Source organism: Varanus komodoensis, unplaced genomic scaffold, assembly GCF_004798865.1.
Source record: "Varanus komodoensis strain SLA01 unplaced genomic scaffold, ASM479886v1 scaffold7_3, whole genome shotgun sequence".
Taxonomy (NCBI): Eukaryota; Metazoa; Chordata; class Lepidosauria; order Squamata; family Varanidae; genus Varanus; species Varanus komodoensis.
The window spans coordinates 12,381,388-12,402,384 of NW_025336480.1; the positions used below are offsets into that span (position 1 = coordinate 12,381,388).

The following is a 20,997-nucleotide window of genomic DNA, read 5'->3' on the forward strand; positions in this document are numbered from 1 at the left end:
GATGAAAACCAGATGTAGAGCTGGGTGTCATCAGCATATTGATGACACCTCATCCCCCACCTCTGAATGACTGCTCCCAGCAGTTTCCTGTAGATATTGAACAGCCTGGGGGATTGTATTGAGCCCCGAGGGACCTTACAGCATATTTGCCATGGGACAGAGCAACTGTCCTCCAGCACCACCTTCTGGACACCGTTGCCCATCTCCAACCCAGGCAACCTGTCCAGAAGAACACCATGGTGGATGGTGTCAAAAGTTGCTGAGAGGTCCAGGAGAACCACAGACATTCATAAACACAAGTTCTCTTTGGAGCTGCGACTGGTCCCCGTTATCTCCACATTCAAGAAGGGGGTCAAGACACCTCATCCAAAGTTGGCTTCTTAGAGTCAGCAGGAGCAGGCAGGGCATGCTGGGGTGAGCTCTTGTGGGACCACCACCCATCCCGCTCTCTTTCTGCTTGCAAGAGCTCACCCCAGCGTGCCCCGCTCACTCTTGCTGGCGAGCGCAGAGGGGCATCGGCAGTTCTACCTCTGCTGCTGCTCCAGGCGGCAGAGCTGGTGGGGCTATTGGAGGTGGCAGTGGTTATTCTGGCAGTGGCAGCCTTTCCTTGGTGTCTTCGGCGATGGCTGCCTTGGCTGCAGACCTACCACCAGTGAAGAAGCCAAAGGGGAGCAGATGGCGCAGGGGAAGCTGCTACTTTCGGCCCTTCCTCCCTTCCCGCCCAACTACCCCACACTTGCTCTTGAAGGCCTGGAAGAAGAGCCCGTGGTCGGCCAGGATCTGCTCCATCTTTGGCTTCTTCATCAGGGGCAGGGCCTCAGCAGGGGTGGCCGCCACCGAAGACACCAAGGAAATCCCGCCGCCACCAGAACAACCACGACTGCTGCTGCACGTGTACCCCGACAGCAGCACCAGCTTTGCAGCGGTGGAGGAAGTGGTTCTCGATTCGCATTGACTGTACCCAGTTGTTTAGTAGCAGTCAGTTTTGTTAAATGGGTTTAGAAGGAGGAGGAGGAGGAGGAGGTGAAAAAGATGCCTTTAGTAGATGCCTATCAGAGTTTTGGTACAGTCCATTGTTTTAACACCAACAGACCATGGAAAATTAATAAGAGCAGTGGAAATCTTTCATACAGTGCTGCTTAATGAATTCCTAGTGCTATGCACCACACAACCGGGTCCCAGTGGCGTCCAGTAAGTTGAAGGCATGGTGGACATCTGGATACTAAGAGTGAAACCTGGAGCATTAACGCAGATCACTAGACAGTTGTTAATAAAATTTTGGCCATTCCTGCCCAAGACCATATAAGAACAAGTGACATGTAAGTGGTGACAGCCTCTGCATCCCATTACTAATTCCACGTAGTACTTGAAGTTGACAAAAAGGAAGAGAGTGTTTTGTTTTGGGATTTTTGTTTTAAACTGCACTGCAGTGTGCCTCTAGCACAGCTGTAAGGGTTACACTGGTGTTCTTATTAAGACGGAACCCCATATAGCATAATTTCAAAATCAGTGACAATATATCATGCTAAAATTAAATGCAGAGAGAGAATAATGGACACTGAAATAATTACGGATGGGGTAGGGGACTGCGGGATGGAGCGCCGCCTTCAAGCAGTGGTGCACTTCCGGGGCCTGCCTGCCTGCCTGCCTGCCTGCCACGAGCAGCCCGGGCCTCCTCAGCCTCGGACTGTCTGCAGGAGGGCGAAAGCTCCCAAGGGGAGGGATCCTCACTCTCTCCTGAGTCCAGGGCAGGAGGGGCCGCCTGAGGAGGTGCCCTGACCCCTCCGACTGCGAGTGTCTTTCTCTAAATGACCAAGCGCCTTTCTGGCAGCCGGAGTTGCTTCTGCCAAGGTCGGACATAGGCAGCAGGCGCCTCTGCCTCGAGCCCCAGGGAGGAAGGGAGGTTTGGCACGGATGCAGCCAGGCCAGAAGCAAAGGTGAAGCAAGGGTCAGAGACTATCAAGACACAACCAGAGGCAAAAGCAGAGGAATGAGCCAGGCTCAGATGCCAAAAGGCACGACAGAGCCAGAGGCAAAGGTAAGGTCAGAAGGAGGTGAGGATCCCATACCAGGCACCGCTGGGTAAGAGCAGGCCAGCACTGCACTACAAAGCGCAAAGGCCACGTGATGTTGTTGTAAGGTGACGGCAGCCTGGGGAAGCCTTCTGCGGCATTTCGCTGAGCTCCTGGCTGCACTGCGTGACTGCACAAGCTCTCATCTTGCAAGCACCCGCGGCTCTGACGGTGGCCCCACAGGCACTTGCAGGGCGGACTGTGCTGCTCTTCACAATCACATCACCAGGGGGAGCTGTGGCCCTGGCTCAGATCCTGAGTGAGGCCCCCTGAAAGTGACGTGGGGATGGCATGGCAACCCACTGTGGGGAAAGCAAACCTCATGGCAACCCACAGGTTCTCACTGTGGGGAGTTTTGGGGGGGGGAACAAACTACCCCCACAGGGTAACCCACTCTGGGTTCACACAACAGCTAGCCATTTGACCGTTATCATAGGTGAACCCAGTCATTATTCCAAGCCTTCCCAGTCTTTCTGTTGCAGGCCAAGACTCCCAAGATTCCTAAAATCCATAACACCTGAATAGTGCCAGGTTGAAGCACGATGTTTCACTGAAAGACTGCTGGTGTAGACCTGAACTCATTCATCCTGCATGTTTCGTTACTCCTTGAACCTGTCAAGCCTTCTTTACTTAACCTGCAGAAAATCATTTTCCCCACAGGCCAAGGGACTGGGATGCATCAAAGGCAGTGTGAAGGAGTCAGGGACTTTTGCTTGGGGACACGTAAAGAGGTGACCACAGTGGCAGGGGCTGCTCCTAGCCTGAGGCAAAGACCAAGATGGTGTCCCCTCCCCTCCCACGTACAAGAAGCCAAGTGCAGATGAACGTTTGTTCAACAGTGTCCTTCACGGCACATGAAGGGGGTGCAGAGCAGGTGGTGTGGTGCTCAGCTCTCGCCTCCAACCACCGGCTGCCCCCTCGTGGCGCCTGCAGCCTGAGGTCCACATGTTAAGGGAAGACAAAGAGCATGAAGAATGCAGGAATGCCGCACACTGGCCTTTTCAAGAAGCCAGCTCCATCCAACTTTATTGACTACCTTTGAAGCACTACTGACTGTCAGGAAATTGCTATAGAAAAGATGCAGCACTTCGATTTTATTTCAGCTTGCACCCGCGCAGTCTCCTGCCAGTCAGCTAAATTGTTGCAGCTTGGAGCTGGCTGTTGTCATTCCCACTGCCTTGAAACAATCTGTATGATGTGTTTAGCTTGAGAAATCCAGAAGCTGAGTTTGAACAGAGTCTGCTCAGAACAGACTGGATTACTTTCTACTCTACTCTATAGAGCGGGCGGGCAGGGGAGAGAGAGAGAGAGAGAGAGAGAGAGAGAGAGAGAGAGAGAGAGAGAGGAATATATATGAGAAAACAATTTGCAATAAAAGAACATTAAGGACCTCTCGTACCTTGGGGGATAAAAATGTACTGAAATGAGATTTACCTGTTATGCACAGTGGCCCTTGACTGCGTGTTATGAGATAATCTTTTCACAGTAAGGCAACCTCTAGCTCCCTGATCACCAGAGGCTAAATATATGTGCATTTTTGCTGTCTCCCAGATTGTGTGCACAGTTAAGCATGTTTAAATCCTGCTGAAATAAGTGGGAGCTGATAATGCTCGTTGCTTGCCGGATGCTGGCCAGTGGGGTGTATACACGAAGTAACAGGTGGTTTTTCTGTTACCAAGGACGGGAGAACTCTCTCTCCCAGCTAGACTCAGAGTGGGCTTGAGCAAAGTGATTAAGTTTCAAGATAAACAGAAAAGAAATTGTTCTTGGTGGAGGATTGCCCTCAAATTCAGGCCCTCTTGCACGCCTTGTTACTGTAATCAACAGGCCCTAGAGGTGGTGGTAAAGAGGACTAGAGGACGAGCCTCTATTTGGCCCACATTTGGCATAGTGTGTCACCTAGTGGAAGTGCTGCTATGAACGCTCCTTTCCCCTACTGGTTTTTTGGGGTCGAGGAAGAGGAAGAGGGCAGAAGCGAAGGGTGTTGGTGGAGGGATTCCATGCCAAGCTGAGCTTACATGCTTAGGAGTCTTTGACAAACTCAACATGACTTAGCTGTTTTGAAATCCAGTTTTAGACCCATTCCGCACCACTGGTTCTGCTTCCACAAGCTTTTTGAAGAACATGCAGTTAAATGCAGGATTCCATCCTCTGTATTGAAAGTCTTCCCCAAGCAGAAGAAGGTTTACTTGGCTATCTTGTTACTTGTAGCTCCTTTCAAGGGCACAAATAATAGGACACTCATTTTTAAAGGACACACAATTCAGACCTTGTGACATGGAGGGTCCCAGATCTTCTTATCAAGTAAAAATGACATCCAACCCTTTTAAATGTATTTTATTCCTTATTTTTCCATTTGTCATAGAAAGAAATATGAAATCTGCATGCAACTTTCTAAATATTCCAAACATTTAAATAGCATATGATAATTTAGCAGTACAATACATTATACGGAAAGATAATATAGGGAATCTCCTGTAGTATATTTACAATTGAAAAGGAAGTTTTGTTATTTATAATTTTAAAAAGAGGAATGCACTGCTTACCACTGAAAGTATTACATTCAAAAATGATGATGATGTTGCTTTGTGATTAACACATATAGACCCATTCCCCTATCAGAGATGTTTCTCCCAATAAAAAGGTATATTTCTGGAGAGTCTCAAACTACAAATCTAAGGAACCATACACAATATTCCTGAAGCTTAAAATAGTCCAATATTGAAGCCGAAAACCTTTTCAAAAGAACCATACGAAGAAAAAAACATGTGCATTCTTGGTATTAAACAGCTTTAGAAATATTTTTTCCATAAAAATGACGGGGTAGTATATTGTATAGTATACCCTCTGCAGAGATTATATCTACTTTATAACCACTGGAAACCTTACTTTTGAAATTGTACCACAGCATGGAGCTTTCTATGTAGCAAACTGTACCTTTGTCTCTCTCTTGTTCTATGGAAAAGGATATACTAGAAATCCTTATGATGACATGGAAAGTTTCCCCAGTGCCAGAGAAGAGACACTATTTCAGAACAACTTTTTACAAATTATGGTTCACTGAATGAGCTTATAAAGCCCAATTTCCAGTCATAGTGATATATGAACAGCTACCAAGTGGAGATTAAAAACAAAAACAAAACAAAAACAAAACAACTCAATCAACTTTAAAATGAAGATTATGTCATGAGATTTCTTACTACAAAAAAGGCAGGTATGAAATCTAGTGTGTAAAAGACACTTATGAAATCTGGCAGCTTTTTATACAGCTATAAAATGTAAAAAGTGATCCTTGGTAAAAAGTGCTTTATAACAATATAGATTTTGTGTATTGTCTTGTGAGAAGTCATCTCCTCCATTGTCCATCGTTTGTTCATGTCTGTCACACGTTCCCGTTTCTTCTGCCAGGTGTTACGTTCCTACTCTTCATAAACTCTGTGGGAAAATAACAGGGGAGCGCTAGTGTTTTAGCTGGTCTGATGATGCAACAGAGCAAGCGGTTATTCTGGAAACTGAATGCCAAAGTTCTGATCTGCCAGCAGTAACTGTAGCCAGCAGAAGTCAGATTGCTTTGAGTTTCTCCCCAGTCTTAAGATACCTGACAGCAGGTTCCAAGCAAATGAAATAATACCCTTTAAATTAATAGGTTGAAGCCTATGCGGGTGAATTTTTCCTGGCCATGTGTTCGGGAAGCCTGTAAGAAAAAACTAAGAGCAGCCATGCAAATTCAGATGAGCCATCCCATTGGAAGCCTTTTTCCCCATAGTGGTTCCTGTGGCCCCTCTGGGCAGCCCCCCCCCCATTTGCTCCCACTATTAGCTTCACAACAAATGACACAGAATGATTGGCTCAGGGTCAGGTCACCCAATGAGCCTAACAAGCAAGCGGGGAATTGGGCCCCGGTCTCCCGACTCCTAGTCTGGTTCTCCCTCGACTTCACCCTGTTGGAGGGACTATTTTTTCTAAGCGATCCAGGGGTCCTCCGCAGTCCCTTGCCAGCTTATGAACTTATTTTGCTTTAAGCAAATAGTTGATGTCATTCTGTATTGCCATTGTTTGTTCATAATAGCTGACACAAGCAAGCAATGCTTTTTGCATACACTGTCTTTTTACCACTTCATCACAAATATAATCAAGACTGGCCTTTTAAATCTTCTTTTCACTCTCTTAATCTGCATTCTCTACAGACAAAAGTGCTGAGGGCCAGAAAAGCTCTCAATTAGCTTTGTGGTGGACAACTGGTCCCAGATAGGCTGGGTGGGCAGAATATCTTAAGATGGTGGGAGTTGAAGTCAAAAACATCTGGAGATTCTGCCCACCCCTCCCTAAAGGGCCAAGCACACCATCTGGGAGTGCTCTTGGGTGTGGTGCTATTTAGGGGAAACAGATGTTACCCTGGTCAGAAGGTCTGACCATGTTTAGCTGGAGAAGGCAAACCATGCCATGGCTTCAGTGATGTCCAGACTAGGTTACTGTAATGCATTCTTTGTGGGGCTCCCCTTAAGAACAGTTCAGATGTTCTTTAACCGGCACAGAATGTTAGTCCAGCTAGAACACATCTGAGATTGCATTATTACATCTCTCTGGAAAGGTTGTGGCTTTTCCCTTGCAGGTGGCATTCAAGGTGCAGCTGGCCAGCCCTCTGCTAGGGATCTTTTAACTTGGAGTCCTGCAGTGAGCGAGTAGCTGGTTCCAACGGCCATATGGGCCCCTTCCCACCCCGTTACTCTATGATGCTATGACCTTTTCCATCCCGGTTGCCTTGGCAGCCCATTCATTTTTGGACCCAGCATTGAGCGTCAGAGCTGCTAATGCTTTAGGGACAGGCTGTTAAAAGAACTGCCTAGCTATCAACTGAGCCTCGAGATGAGCATCTGAGACCAATACAGGGGAAAACTGGAAGGTGCGAGCAGCCATACCAGTGCCCTGAGGTTGCACGTCAGGAGATGCATTGCGTGAGGCCCTCGCGAGCACATCTTTTGCAGGGCTGTCTGATGCCTTTCCAAGACACTAAGTTTTTTTTTTTAATATACAGCCATGCATGTTGTATAACATGACGCTCTGAACTTAGCATATTTTTAACCTGTGGCTCCTTTGCCCAGCATTATGATTAAATCATGGAATGTTTTAATGAATTTAATGGAATATTTAATGAATTTTGTAAAAATCTGAGAGGCTGACATGCTACAAAAGAATGCACATCTGCAGTGCTATGCTTAGCTCTGAGGGGGCTCTGGAGGTATCTGTAGAAAATATGATGGGGGGGGTCTCCAGGCCAGCACTTCATTCTGAAGCACAGCTGAGAGTGGGGAGAAGGTGAGCGACAGGGTGGGGGCAGGGAGAGGAGGAGCTTTATTGAGGGCTAGAGAGGGTGGTGGGGAAAGAGGATAGATGATGCCAGGCTCCACTGTGTTTTCTGCATGCGTGTGTTTGTGTGTGTGTGTGGGGGGGGGTCCATACAGCGGGGTGATTTCCCCCACTTTCCCTGATGCGTAATTGAAATTGTATAGGAGGCAAATAAGTGATTGTGCATTTTGGGATCGGACTCTTTCTCTGTCTTGTGCTTAGTTTCTTGGCCAATGTACTTGTCTCTGTATTTCCTCAGTTTGCCTTCTGTGCAATGACTTGAGGACAGAAAACTGTGGGTTCACCTGAGAAGTTTGGGATATTGGAACTCAGTCCTCATCTCAGCCCTGTTTTTATGTCCCTGAGCAAGTTACTTTTCTTTTAGCTTCATATCTATTTGCCTTCTGTGGAAGAGATGATTTGTGACTCCTTCCATGGCAACCATTTTGTGAAAATGGCCACAACATTCTCAAAATTAGAACTAGGTCTACTGGTCCAAGAAGTGTGGAGATGCCTGGTGCACACTGCCTGCTTTGCAAGTCTCTGGAGGGGGATACAAAGAGTTGGTCATCCCAGTGGGCACCAGTGCCTACTAAGAACAACTCAAAAGCGGTTTTCCATCAGCGGTGATGGATGGCACAGACAGCAGGAGTTTGCAAAACACCCAGGGTGCTTCCAAGGGGATGGGCCCCCAGTGCTAACAATCCAAGGGCATCATGCACTTATTTCGTATTTCCAGCCTGAATGGATTTTCTGTAAGAACAGAATATAGATTTGTTATACGTTTCCCTTTTGCCTTCCCTGAAAAGCCCTGGAGCACTTTGTGAGATTATGCCTTTGGCTCAAATATTTTACACAGCCACTCTGTATGCATCTAATGTGAGAGATGTCCTACTGTGTACAGTGGTGCCAACTCCCAGTTAAGTGTGCACAGGATTGTAGTTTCAAAACTAAACTACTGCGTAATAGGGCCGAAAGATGCTGAACTTATCCATGCAAGCAAAAGCAGCCTGATCAGAATTATTTCTGGAAGGAAACACACAGACCTTCCTGCATTTCTCTTTAAAAGCCTCACTACCTAATTTATAAGCTAATCCGTGGGCTCTGTCCAGCTCGTCCCCATTGACCTTCTATAGCAGAGGGATTGGATTCCATGCTCAGTGTTTGTCTGTCCCTTGAGCTTGTATTACAAGGGAGGATAGCATGCAATCAAGCACTTTGTGATGAAAAGTGCATCTGCATCTGCTGTTTCACCCCAGGGCAGGTGTGCTGGAGTTCAGCGAACCCTGTGGCTGAAGGACACTGCTCTTTACTAAAGCCTTTATTCAGTCAAGCTACACAAAGAACCAAGGACACGGCTACGATCAGGATTTTAATCTCAACCCTATTCTGGCTCTTTAACCTGGGGAACAGAAATTACTTTGCTCTTTCATCTCTGGAGGAAGTGATGCGGGGAAGATTTGGGGGATACTGGCGATGCACGAGTTACTTCGGAGCACTGCGCCAGCACGGCACCAGCAATTGCGACCAGTCAAATGCACAGAATGAAATGCTGTATTCCTGCATGCACAACGTCTCTTCCCCTAAATCCCAAGGCTAGTCTGAAAAGGTGGTACTTGCATGATTGCAAGTGAAAGGCAGCTGCACGAATGCAACTGAGCTATAGTTCCCTTTCTGGGACAGGGCGTGTCATAAATAGCCACCAAAGCAGGGCTTCCGCGGAGCATGTGAAGGGCTACGCCTTCCAGTGCTTTTCATTTGAAGCAAGTGGGTAAACTCTCAGAGACTGGGCACCCGAACCATCATAACCCCTGACCAAAACCAACCTGCAGAGTTCAGGACCTCAGGATGTCTGGCAGAGAGCCAGCTTGTGTTCTGGCACAAGCTTGGGCCAAAAGAGGAGGAGCCGTCCAAGAAGCACAGCAGGGAACCCAACAGCTCACCTGCTTCAGAACATCCAGGCCCATCAAGCCTTGCTCCTTGCTTTGAGCACAGGCCACTGCTCTCTCCTTGATCTGCTCTAGTACATGACTTGATTTTATGGATGTCAGTTATGCTGTTTTGATCACAGGCTTTAAGGGTGCTTATAAATGGAAAGGCAACGTTTCTACAAAATGAAAATCAAAGAAGTAGCCTAGCCAGTGAACTCACCCTTTTAACAAAATCCTTGGCTGGGAATTCTTCCTCTCCATGGCCTGCTTATCAAAGGCCACTCCAAAGCCCCTTGCCCAGAATGGGGTGCAGAGGCCGGCACTGGGGCAGGCAGAATAACCCCAATTCTCACTATCTCTGCTGTGCCAGCATGGCCTCAGAAACTGCAGCTTTGCCCTAGTACGGCTGGTGCAATCCTTTCTCTGTGTGTTTCTGCCAGCTCCCCTTCTCTCTTTGATGCTGCCTTTTCTCCCACATCTGCCTCTCCATCCAGCAAGCTGCTCCATGGAAGTCTAGAGGCCTGAACTGATTGTTTGCGGAGGTCCAAATGAAATCAAAATCAGAGCTGCAGTCTACTGATCCCCACTATGGAGGCAAGAGCCCTTTGCGCTTAGGTAGAGATGTGAGAGAGTGTGGATTTCTGTGACACTGACCTACGGATTCTGAATTGATGCAACTTGCGTGCAGATTGCACGTGGACTCTGGTTTTGTTTGTTTTGGTTTACTTTCAGGGAGAATGTGCTCAAATTTGCATTTGTGTTGATGCACACTTGACATTCTTGTGCATCCCTTAAAAAAAGAAAGAAAGGAAAACACCAGATTTCGCTCATGAGCTTCTGACGAAAGATGTCTGACAATCCATAATATGGATGGAACAGATTTAGCAAAATTGATACATTCCTACTCTTAGAAAGGCTAGAGATTCTTGCGCGCTCTTTTGCAAAACTAAAGTGGGTTACATAGGGACCCTAAAGCCTTCCTCCAGTCATTCAAGTGCCCTTGGATAGAGGGATCATTCATAGCATCTCCATCTGAGTTGCTCCTGAGCTCTTGCAGTGCTTGTAACAACACCATCTTCATTATTCCCACTCAGTAGTTTCAGATACTTTGTAAGCATTCCTATGCAGTTAAACAAGAATGCGAGCATGACCCTTTAGACTGGGATAAATGGCAGGGCTGCTCGTGTACATGTAGGCTGACATGGGGAATAAAGCTATTTCCGATCAGGCAATGGAACTTCTGTTGTCCGTGGGTTGTTCGGCTTTCTGTTCTGTTACTTTTCTTTTTTTTTAGCAAGGCACAATGATGTGTCAGAGACAAACTGAATGTAATAGGTCTGAAACACAGATATTAAGAATGAAACTTGAGGCCCCGGGCAGTGCTATTATCACCTAACATCACAGCTGGAGGGGAGACGGCATCTGGACTTCTTAGGTAGGCTTAAGTCTGACATGTCTTCCCATTTGTCACCTTAAGGCAGATTCTTAGTATCGCTTGCATGTTCTATTTCCTTATTTAAATGGTCAGCTTTGAGGAAACAGGAAAATGAGGTTGCATAATAGTTGTTTAGTAGTACCAATCATTTTCTGTCCAGCTTCCAAAGGACTGTGGCACAAATGATGGCAGATAATTAGGCAATGCTGCCAACATGACATGGAGGAACAGATCGAAAGTAAGTTTCACTAGTAGGAAGTTAAGTCCTACTGACCTTTGCGGAGCATAGATCAGAATAAGTGATTTCCATTCTGGGGCAGGCTGACATTGGCCATGTATCCTTTTCTCTTCCTGATTTGGTATTTGGAATGTATTAATTCTGCATCCCTCCCTTCTGTTGTCAAAGAAACCCAGGATCACCTCTCTTTCTCTTTCTATATTGCACAAGGATCACTCCTCCTGGTATTCACAAAAATCCTGTGAGGTGGATTAGACTGAGGCAAAATGACAGGCTTGCTGGTGAGCTTCACGCTTGAGCAGGGCCCCATTCCTTGCTCGCCACTCCCCAGTTGTAGCTGCGGCCCTGAAACCAGCTTCAGGGTGGAATTTGGGGAATCTTGGCAAGCTTGAGTTTTGAGTTGATTTGCATATCCCTACACTTTAGGAAGTCAAGAGTTCATGGACTGATGTCATCTTAATCCATCTCATCTCTAATACCTTGGATTAATCAATTTGTGGGATCTGGTTACCTGTTGTTGAGAACCATGCGCTGCCCTGGATGTATCCCTATTCCATTCATTCAGAAATACATCAAGCACTTGAACAAAACCCACTTCAGCAGAAACATGCCAGTCCACAAGCTATGCTGGCGTGTGAAATGCTAGACTTGTTTTAGCATGACATCTAGTTTGACAGAGCACTTTCCCTTTCAAGTTATCCCGAATCTGTACTTACAGACCAAAAGCCATTGGCGATATCATAGGTCACTGCAAGTACAGGTCAAGCACTGAAGTTAGGCAGGAATATCTGTGCCTAAATTAACCCATGTTGCTAACCCAAATCCATCTCGCCCATAAGGACAAGAGGCTGTCCATTCTTGAATATGATTAAAAATACCCACCTTTCTTTCTCTTTCCATATTGTATACCACTTGAGCAACCTTTTTGTACTTGGGAGCTTAGGATGCAAGCAGTATTGATGGCCTCCTCGGAATCGGGATTTCATTGTGACTCTGCAATGAAAAAGAAGCTGAAAGGGCAGCACAGCATATAATTTTAATGAGCAAGAATGCTTAGAAGCAAAACCGGTAACAGCCTGAACCTAGGAATTGTTTGTCGAACTGGTCCTGCACAGTGTTCTATTTCCCAGGGCACAGACGCTACATTGTACTGTTTCTTGTGGTTTGGATGCCTCCAGTGCCAATTATCTGGGCTGGATGTGATGTTATAGAATCTCCCTAAGCATTCCAGCTGTACCTGCCTGGAGCGCGTCCTGCACAGAACAGATTGTTGCTGTCCTCATCCTCAACAGCTGTAATCATTTGCTTGGGAACTGGAGAAAGGCAAATCTGGGTGCAGTCCTCTTCCTGCCAAACTGGCAATCAGTACGGCCGGCTGACCAAACCAGTCATTAGTGGGTTGGGATATGAGCAAGCATGGATCACCCCAGGCATCCTTCCAGATGCTCGACAGATTCGTTTTGATCTTACAGAACACTCTCTTATGCATCTAGCCCACCCTTGGTAGAGTACGATAGCCATGTGGATAGTGTGATAAGCTTTGGGGGCTGGAAATAGAAGTCGCCATGTCCTTCCAGGCTCTGGGATAGCTCTGTTCAACACAGGCAGCCTATTTGTTTCCCTTGACCTGTTAAAGCTGCCAGAGGGCTCCCATGTTGTGCTTGTTTCTTGCCTGGGCAGCAGTCAGCTTGGTTTGCAGCTGGCAAGTGCTAGCATTCTGTCATGTAAGGACTTGCTCTAGATCCCACCTTCCCATCTTCTGCCTGCTCATCTTCCCACTGTCTCAACCGCCTCTCATCTCTAGGGCTCCCTCAAGTCCTGCATCCCAACACAGTCTCGCATCGAGTCAAGTGAATAACGATTCTTGCTATCTATCTTCTGACCTCGGCATCCAGCTCTCATATATGTAATCTAATCTGATATTTATCATGTTGTAAGCTGCCCCGAGGTTTTGGCAAGGGGCGGCATAGAAATGTTATAATAATAATAATAATAATAATAATAATAATATAATATGTTTTCCAGCCGTACTCCTTAACATTCCTTAGCTGAGAATGAAACATTTTATAGCAAAGCAATTCACACCATCCATGAGCAACAGCCCCTTTAGTTTATACGCATCTTTTGGTGCATATGCAATTTATGTATATATTTTAGTTGCTTCTGCTTTATGACCACAGATAGTACAGAAAATCTACCATTTATAACCACGTCTGATTCTTGTCCAAAAAAAAAAAAAAAGAAGAAGAAAACATTGCCAAGATGGAACACTTCAATTAAGGTGTTATTTCACCCTGAAACATTTCACTGAAGGAGTGTAATATTATTTTATGCAAAAGGTCTGGAGAGGACTATTTGGAAAGCTTGCCATGCTTTTGCATTGAAGCAGAATGCAGCAATCAGCATTATAAGAATACCCAAAAGTATGCATCACTTTGGAGATGGCGCTTGGAAAGTTCATAATCCATGATTCAGTTAAATGCAATGCAACACATAGAATTGGTTTAAACAGAGCGCTCCTATATATGTCTGTTCAGAAATAAGCCCCAATGAATGCAAGGGACTTAGTCCCAGATGAATGAATGTAGCATTGCAGCTTATTTAAGTATTTAAGTAAAATGTGTGTTTGTGTGTGGCAAGCAAGGGAGGAAGAGAAAGCAAGGGAAACGAAAGGAAGGTCATAAATGTTTGGGATTGCCTGGAAGTGTCTGGGACACAGAATATGTCGGGCGCTTTTAAAATGCTGAGCAGAGAGAGATGTTTGCTCTCGATGTTTCCTGATTCATATGGAGGACGCCACACCGAAGGGGGCTTAATTGTGTGTGTTTTATTGATGCTTTCTACCGAGAGTGGAGAGATTTCCTAATGGGCCTTTCATTTACATGTGTACCTCGCGGCTTCTGCCTCCCCTCGGCTGCCAAATCTGGCCGAGCCGCCGCAGCCCTGGAGCGCACGTCTCCCCCGTCCCCGTCCGAGGAAAAGCTGCCCATTGTCGCTCGCGGGCTTTCAGCATCCAGCTTCTGCTGGCACCTCGTCTGTGGGAGCGCGCTGCTGTTTGGTTTTCCCATCAGGCAGCAAACTCCGCGGCCCAGACTGAAGTCCTTGGCAGCCAGCGGCGCTCGCTCGGGCAGGAAAGCCTCGCACGGCTTTTGTTATGCTGATGCACGTTTCTGAACTTTTTGTCAGCTCTGGGCTACTGATGTAATGGAGACGTAAGTGGGAAACTGCTACCTCCGCACCTTGTGGGAGCTTGCGAATTTGTAAGGACCTGTCAGGAAAGGAGGTCACTGGCACAGTGGCCCGTGTGGAGGGAGCTTGGAACACCCGTTTCCTGATGCTCGCGGAGAAGCGCTGGCTCGTGTTTTGCGCTGAGGAAAGGGGCAGAGAGGGGAGGGACAGACCCTTTCCTTGGCCACGGAGTCCGCGTTCTCAGCCTGGATCCTAGTGCAAGGGAGCCAGAAAATTCTCTGCCTCTGCCCTGCTGGCCAAGCCACCACCTTTCCCACCCAGAATCTCACACTGTAGGAGTACAAGGTCATTTTAGATTCTGGACAATGTTAGTTGCAAAGCACACGCGCGTGTCTCTTTGTCCTTCCCCAGCACTATTCCATGCTCTAAAACTGCATGCACATGGAGCTCCTTATCCATCGCACAGCCTTTCTTCTGAGCTTTATAGGAGTCGTGTTCCTATAAACCTGTTTTGGGGATGGCCTGCATAAAGCTCAGAATAAAAGATACAGCTGGGAGAGTTCAGAATAGTAACAAGAAAAACCTGCTTACCAACCCCAGTTTAAAAAACAAAACACTGAGCATCTACAGCTTTGGCATTGAAAAGGTACTTCAGGTGGAATCCTATGCCTATTTAGACAGAAAAGGGTATCCAATGCCCAGCATAAGAGGGCATAGGATCGTGCTGTTTTGCACCCTCATTACTACAGGAATCTGCTGCTCTGCTGTCCCCATTGCGGGTCACCCTCTGGGTAGCCATTTCAGTGCTAGCTAGCCACACCACTGGATGTGCTTCCCTAGAAAGAATACGCTACAAGCACATCTGGCAACCTCACTGACTTGGCTTCATCCAGATGCAAGAACTTTTGTTGCTGTCGTTGTGCAAAAGGCAATTTTCGAACTACTTCTTGTATTCTATTCTGCTGTTGCCACAGAAGTATTTTCCATTTATACTGTTGTTGGCCAGATGAGTGTTGGTTTCATGACTGGCAACTGTGATGTGCTGAATGCACTTTGCGTTACTGTGCTTTTATGAGTTTTCATGGAGTTGAATGTTGTATTGCTAATGCATAGCATCAGCTACCACTTTGGTCAAGCAAGGAGAGTCATTTCAAACAGGGAAGGAAGGATTTGCTTTGCATTCTAAAACTCTGAATCTAGCTGCACTGAATTTTTTTATCTTCTGCAGAATCCTAAGTGCACCATTTTATAACAGCTGTGTCTGTTCATGGCAAGCTGATTGAACTTGACTGAGCTAGAGAGCCATTAAAGAAAGTGTGGTGATGTAGAGCTCTCCTTCAGAGCAGAGGAAAAAGTTCATTGAGACAAAATAAGCTAAGAAAGTTTGCACACTCTCTCATCCTCCTTAAATTCTAAATTATCTGACATTGCTTGCAGGACAGCACTCATTCACTGGCAAACCACCTTCATTCTATGCATATTCCCTGGATGTGGGTAGAACTCTGCACATGTGTAGCTTGCTTCTATTTTCAGGTTTTATTTCTACTTATTCTATTTTTACTGACTACTAATGTGCAGAATCACATAAGTGCATTCATTAAATGCACACTCCAAGAATGAATCTTGATACAGTCACAGAACTGAAGGAAGTCCTTCTTTTGCACAGTATGCTGATTGAGGAACATGTGCTGCGGAGTATTAGTCACCCTTAAGAAAAAATACACAGCAACATGTGAACGTTGAGCTGTGCAATTCTGAAATTAAGCTCAGAAATGGTTCCATGTGAATTGGAGCAGCATGCAGTGCAGAATCAACTCATAAAATGAATGGCTGCAACAGAACATCTGCTGAGAGTTAATAGGAATGTTAAGGGCAAAGCATTTGAAGTGAAGAACCATGTGGAAAAGCAAACTAAGTGGTCCCATATAACAAGTTTCTCCTTAAATATGGATGTAGATGGATTAGGGTGATATGATCGGTTGGATCGTTCTCATAAGTGCCTACTATAGGAGCGTATTAAGTAAAAAGATGAAGCTAGTGCCTTCCTTATGAAGAGATGGACCTGTAGTATGTACCTAGTAGGACTTGTACTGAGAGGATGTAAGGGATTACAACGACTGTGATTTGGAAATCTGTCTCATGCTTTGGTATTTTGATAGGAGAAATGATGTGAAAGTTTTTCACGATGCTCAAGATGGGTATCAGATCAGTGTATTGGGATTAATGGATCTTGTGAATAAGACTGATAAGTCTCCTTCTCCCCTGCCACACCCAAACGATAGCCAACTTCTCTAAAATTATGGAAGTCCAGTAGAGAATATGGTCTAACATGGTTTGGTGGAGAAACAGACTCCATCTGGGAATGGCAATGTATAAATAGAATGTTTATGCATTATAAGTTATGATCTTATATCTTTCATGACTTGCCAGGGAACTTACGAGACCTGGGGACAGATGTGACGGTACGAGGCGCCACTGCAGTTGAATGGCAATCATGCTTCTGGAACAGGGAAGCCTGTGATTTACAATGCAGAGAAAACAACACCACTGGCAAAGTCCAGCAGGATAAAAGATGCCATTCTGGTCATTTCCTGCAGTTTTACCAGCAGGCACGTACCAAGCATTTCTTATTTCTGCAATGAGTCAATTCCATTGAAATGGCAGTTCGAGCCAAGCTAGAACGTGGTGGAAACATGGCGGATGTTTCTTTGCTTTCCACGAACTGAGAGGGTCTTAATGCTGCAGCTGGGGATTGATTTGGCCATGGGAGGTGTTCTGAACGTACAGGTGCTTCCTGACTTGCATGGGTACAACAAGCCGCCAGTTGTCTGGCATTGCATCCTTTGGCCAGTCAACAGCGTTTCAGAAAACCTTGCAAGGACCAGCTCCGTCTCATCACAACAGAGATTATATGGGGCTCCCCACCTCCGGAATTTAATTTACCATTGGGAAGAAAACAGGTTTCTTCGGGGCAGCATTGAACTGCCGAGAGGGCTTTTAGGCATGAGCAGGTTGGTTGTGTTTCTAGGATCACTTGACTCAAACAGGCCAACCATGGGATGAAGCTCACTGCTCCCTCTTCTTTCTAGGCAGGAACAACTTGGTTGCACTTCTTACATAACTTGTTATGTCATAATGAGCTCCCAAACTGGCATCCCGAGAGATGTGGCAGTGGCTTTATTTAATAATAAATTAAATTGTTTGGCACATTTCTGACAAATGCCATTGCATTGTGAAAAGAGGTGGTGGGTATTAATTTTGCATTATAACAATGTATCTTTCTATTGAAATGATCTCATTTAGGGTAATGCTAGTTAAAACATGTCCCCAAAGAGATAGAGGTAATGTTTATATTGAGACTAAGTGCTTTGATTTATTGAAACTAGTTACTCTACTACACTAAGAGGAGTTCCTCCTATGCAACTGAGATGTACATGAAAGTAAGCCCCACTAAGCTTAGCGGGGTTTTCTCCCAAGCAAGAAGACACAGGATGGCAGCCCTGCACATAATTACACTGTTTTAACCGTGCTGAAGAAGATCGGATTGAGGCACTTACACACAACTAAAGCCTTGTATGCTTGACATTTTGACTACTTGGGTCTGTGAAAGTAAGTCACTTTCACTTACCCCGACCATGGTCTGGATCCAGGATCTTCCTTCCATGAAAGGAAGGGCCTTCTGTGTTATGAAAAGCTCCACTTAAGTACACAAGAAGAGTCCTGCGGAATCAGACCAAAGGTCTCCATCCCATCCCTTCCCATCCTCACGGTAGCCAGCCAACTGCCCATGGGAAACCCCAAAGCCATACTTGTGGAAGGTCCTTCTCTCTGATTTTGATGCTTCCCCTTCCCCATACAACAAAGCTCACCCCACTCACCAGGGTCTCTGTAACCTTGGTACTGCATTTGCAGGGAACTGGGGGGGGGGGGCGCTGCTCTGGGAAGGAGGTTGGGGAAAGGCTACATTCACCAGCAGTCAATTCAGCTTAAATCTGAATTCAAACCAATGCATGTATGCACACACAGAGAGACAGCATTAGAAATACATAGACCTATATAAGCAACCTTTTAAATTACTTTAAGAAACCTCAGACTCCCTTCTCACAACATATAGACTAAACAGGTTTATGTTGCAGTCTTGAACCCACTTACCTGGGAGTAAGCTACAATGAACTCAGTAGAAGTAATGTTTGAGTAGCCATGTAAAGGATTGCATTGTTACAATTTCAAAGACACTGAAAGCTGGGGGCATTTTCAGAATAGTTTCTAATTGTGCTGAATGTGTCAGCAATGGAAATTGCAACAGACATCCTTTTTATTATGATTTTAAACATTGCAAAAAAACAATTTGAGAGTTGTAAACGTATCTGGAATTTGAAAAAAGGCGGACTTACATTATCATTCTTTCCTTGCAGTACGGATACTTTGGTCTCTCTTCAAGTTTTTGAATATCAGAGAATCTAATCTTGGGGCCCTTTCTTAAGCACTTGCATTTTGATCCTATAAGAAAAAGTATTTACCCGTTCGTATATGAAAGCCATTTCATATCCTATATTTTTATCATTGCCCCCAATACTCCTTAATATGTTCATTCATCAACTGTCATAACACCTGTAGAAAGCTTGATCTGTCTACAGTTTAATACAAAAGATGAAATAACTTTTTATTTAGACTTGTTGGATTTCTAAAGAACACAGTGCAAAACATAGTGCAAGGATATACTATCCAGATAGTAATGCATCAAGCATGATGGTTAGGTTGCTTAAACTCCATTGAAGTCAGTGGGATATACAACCATTTTCTGCATTCTACTCAGAGGTAAGACCCACTGAGTTCAATAGGAGTAAAGCTGTAAGTAGGCATGAACGTATCAGCAGTGTTTTGTGTTTGAAGCCATGTGGCAGTCCTTCTATTAAGCGTCTGTGATCAAACATGGTGACCGACATAAACTAAAAACTAAATGGAAATAACACAAAACTGATGGGCAAAGATCACTGGTATACATTTCCTCTCTTTGGGCAAGCCTTCAAAAGGAACAGAAGGACTCCTGAATTCTTTCAGACTGATTCAGCGCTTTTCCTTCTAAAAATGGAAAAAGAACACTGAGTTTGACAAAACTGAAGGTACACATCAGACTGGCAAATTCCAAAAAAACCGGTGAGACCACGAAGCCAAAACTACGTGGACTTCCTAATCTGCCCAGAGGCACTCCAGTTCGAGTTCTGCTCACTTTCCCCATTGTGCTTGGATGCGCCGGATCGCATCATCCCAAAGAAGCTCATACTCGAGTGTACGTGACGGAAATGCATCCCACTGTAGCTCAGAAACTGAAATGCACAGTGGAAGCAGGGGCACAAGTCGGCCCATCTGTTTAGCTGGCATTTTCAAAATCTTGCAAAATGATTTTAGAAAGAAAGAAGGAAGGAAGATGTTTGGCCTATTACTTTTTTTCCAATAAAGTTCAGTGTGCCCGTCCCTTTCAGTGCAGAAAAGCATCTCAAGCCACTATTTCAACGAGCAGCAAAGTGAAATGAGAGAGGGAGAGGGGGAATTGCGAAATGGATGGTTAGTGAATAACCTGGAATTTACCTTCTACGCTGGCAAAGCAGATGACAAGGACGAGTAAGAGGAAGACCGCTGTCAGGAGCTTCATGGTGAGAAGACCTCGCAGAGCCCCTGCAGAGAGGTGCTCGCTCGGGGCTGGGCTGGATGCTCGGCTCCCTCTTGCGCCCCTGCGCTTCGCTCAGAAGGCAGCTTCGGCTGCCAGCCTGTGGCTCTGCTTGGACCGCCTCGCCTCTCCCCGCGCTGCGCTGCGCCCGCGCTGCCGCCGCCGCCGCCGCTCCCCAGTCCCGTCCGCTTCAGCTGCTCTGCCTGAGCGCAGCCGTTTTCCTCCTCTTTTAAAACAGCTCCTGCTGCCTTTTCCTCAAGCTCATTAATATGCAGAGAGACTCAATTACTTACAGCAATTTCGCAATCCCCAAAAAGGGGAGGGATTTACAGGAAGCAAAAATAGCCGATTCTGCTAAAGGCGGCGGAGTATTTTGGAGGATAGCATATTGGAGAGAAAGAGGAGGTGAGGAAGATGGGGTGGGTGGAAAGGATGGGACCCCTCGTTACACAGACACACACACACACACACACACACACACAATCATTACAAGGTGTTTTCAGGAATGATGCGGTCAATTGCATGAGAGGCGTGTGCCCACCCTTTGAGTATTTTGTTTGAAGACACTCCTTCAAGAATAAAGAGCTATCGTGATTTCTGTGTGAGGTTTCTTAGCATATATTATGGTGACCTGAATAATCTGATCGTTGACCTGAGCACTGACATGCACGGAGGTGAGCTGGTGGCTCTCCTTGCAGGCATGTTGGTGGTGCGACAGGCAGCTTTGGGCAGCGGTTGCGCAGTCTGAAGAACTGCCCATGCAGGGCTTCCTTCTTCATTACCCACCATCGAAACGATGGACTTCACAGACTATATCTCATTCCTGAAGATCCCTGATCCTCTGAAAGTCATGCATAGTCAATGACCACACATTTGGGTATTCTCTAGTTTTAATCCTCTGCTATGACAATCTGTCAGATGTGGACTGAGGTTTTGGAGGCAGCGCTTCTGAAAACAGAACACTTTTCTCTGAAACTGGCCATGAAAGTAGTGTGATCATCCCTGAGCTAATTGGCCTTTCCCTTTTCCAGAAAAGGGACGCACCTTCGGGCCTTGGCGTGGCTTTGTTTCCAGGCGCAGGCTTCGTTAGGGGATCATTAGCTTTTCTAGCCACACGT

At 45.9% G+C, this 20,997-nt stretch overlaps 1 protein-coding gene across 1 annotated transcript; it reads right to left on the minus strand.

The window, feature by feature from the left end:
- Positions 1-693: 693 nt before the first annotated feature.
- CXCL14 (C-X-C motif chemokine ligand 14) lies at positions 694-19,864 on the minus strand. The gene is made up of 4 exons (XM_044454604.1): positions 19,801-19,864; positions 18,606-18,711; positions 11,905-12,015; positions 694-886 (listed from the first exon to the last, which is right to left on the minus strand). The coding sequence occupies exons 1-4, from the start codon at positions 19,862-19,864 to the stop codon at positions 694-696; spliced, it is 474 nt and encodes a 157-aa protein (XP_044310539.1).
- Positions 19,865-20,997: the final 1,133 nt, after the last annotated feature.